General features: G+C 42.6%; 1 protein-coding gene across 1 annotated transcript in view; it reads right to left on the bottom strand.

Moving 5' to 3' along the window:
* The window catches only part of T265_06253 (hypothetical protein), a gene marked incomplete at both ends in the record, with an annotated part of 3,838 nt that extends 2,351 nt beyond the window's left edge, over nt 1-1,487 (bottom strand). The window contains one exon of the mRNA XM_009171463.1: nt 1,191-1,487. Coding sequence (XP_009169727.1) covers nt 1,191-1,487 — 297 coding nt within the window. The remainder of the gene's footprint in view (nt 1-1,190) is intronic.
* Nucleotides 1,488-1,765: the final 278 nt, after the last annotated feature.

The following is a 1,765-nucleotide window of genomic DNA, read 5'->3' as shown; positions in this document are numbered from 1 at the left end:
AGGAACAACTGATGTTTGTTGTACCCATTCGCTTGCCCTTGTGTGAATAGTTACGTAGAATTACGAATCCATTTCTTCCCTTCGATATTCGGGATTGTGGAACCTACGCGTCACTCAAAGTTCCGTATCGGGAACCTCAACAGAAACAGTAGGATGCCGTATGAATCACTCAAAATCCAGAATCAAGTCCAAATTTAAAAAATCAGATCTCATGCAAATCAAGCAAAATTTAGGTAGACAGATCGAAGTGTGACACAACAGAAAAACACACGGATCAGTGGAAACAAAGCACAAAGAATACTGAAACAAATGAGTCCAATGAGGAACACTCCTGAAATATCTCATAAGTACCACAAAAACGCGAGCAGAAGTGAAGGAAATCCCCACTTTCTCGCGATATTTTCCTGAAAGGTAACGAACGCTTCGCAAGGCAAACCGCTTGGCGAACAGACCAATAGCAATCGAATCAGCGTCCACTTAAGCTACCAATATCTCACCACATACTTTTCGTCCGTAAAACGTGCCGCGCAAATTAACAATCACGGGCCAGTTGGAAAAACTGAACCACAACCCTTGTTTACAGCTGGTGGCGTTTTTGAGTTTACTACTTAACATCAATTGGAGCTGCGGGAATCAGATTCCCATTCCAGCCCATTTAGCTGGTTTTTGAAAATGTTTCTTACCACCACAGTTGTGGACATTCTTTTAGGATCTGTGGTTGCTAGAGTACTCATAATTGTGGTATCAATACCAGTGGACCCCACAAAAAGTCCTATTTTGTTGACATTATAATTTCGCGTATATTTGGGATTATGGTCCTCCTAATGACACTTACTCCAATGCCTATTTGTCCCCCGACCGTTCAGTCCAGTGGCTAACGTCTAACGTCATGTTTCGAACATCCGGGTTCCTTCTCTAGTAAGAAAGCCTTCAAACCAGTGCAACCTTCCTCAGTGGTGGGTCAGTCAATGTTGTTCAATTGTGACGGAGTTGTTCAAGTGTCGTATAAATGTTATCATTTATGGTTGAACTGGACTATAGGTAGTCTTTTGTTTGTCCCGTTGTGCTGGTTGACATGGTAACCAGTGTTCTAAACAGTCAATGTCAATATGAGGCTTCAACTCGGACTCCGCTGCCCCGATTGATTGGTCAGAACTCCACTAGCTCTATCCTTGACCTGTGCAGCTCACATTCCAAAAAGCTGACTGCTTTGTCCCCAGGGGTTTGCTGCCCCTTAGTTCGGTAAACTGATGTTTTCCTCCATTTGAGTATTCTAGTCCAGCTGCCAGTCCTTGGCAAATAGAACTGACATGCAGATTGATCAAACCAGTGTGGGAGTAAGATGCCTCAAATCCAATCTTCCCTGTATTGTCTCTCCACATGTCAAAATTTTTTCTATTTTCCGAATTGAATTCGTAGCCGTTCGAGTCATCGAGGTCTAGAATACAGAATCTTTCTTTCCGATGATCGCGTGATATGGCAGCCATAGGTATAGCCTGCCTGTTATATGTTACTTTTTTAATGCTGTCCTAAAAATCCAATTAAATTTGCATACCAGTGAGCAAGTTCATTGGAAATAACTGAGACTGCCATTGTGACTGTCTACTGTGCCATATTGACCACTCTAAATGGTAGTGTATTTACAAGCTCACAAATGGAACAAAGGCATGCACTAGTTTGACCAAAAGGTCAGTCTCGCATTATCCGAAACCTGTGACACTAATTTTAGTACAACAGGCGACAGAAATGTGTCCACCCGTTGCCC

The sequence above is a fragment of the Opisthorchis viverrini genome (genome assembly GCF_000715545.1).
Source record: "Opisthorchis viverrini unplaced genomic scaffold opera_v5_129, whole genome shotgun sequence".
Classification (NCBI taxonomy): domain Eukaryota; kingdom Metazoa; phylum Platyhelminthes; class Trematoda; order Opisthorchiida; family Opisthorchiidae; genus Opisthorchis; species Opisthorchis viverrini.
This window is presented reverse-complemented; position numbering and strand designations above follow the sequence as displayed.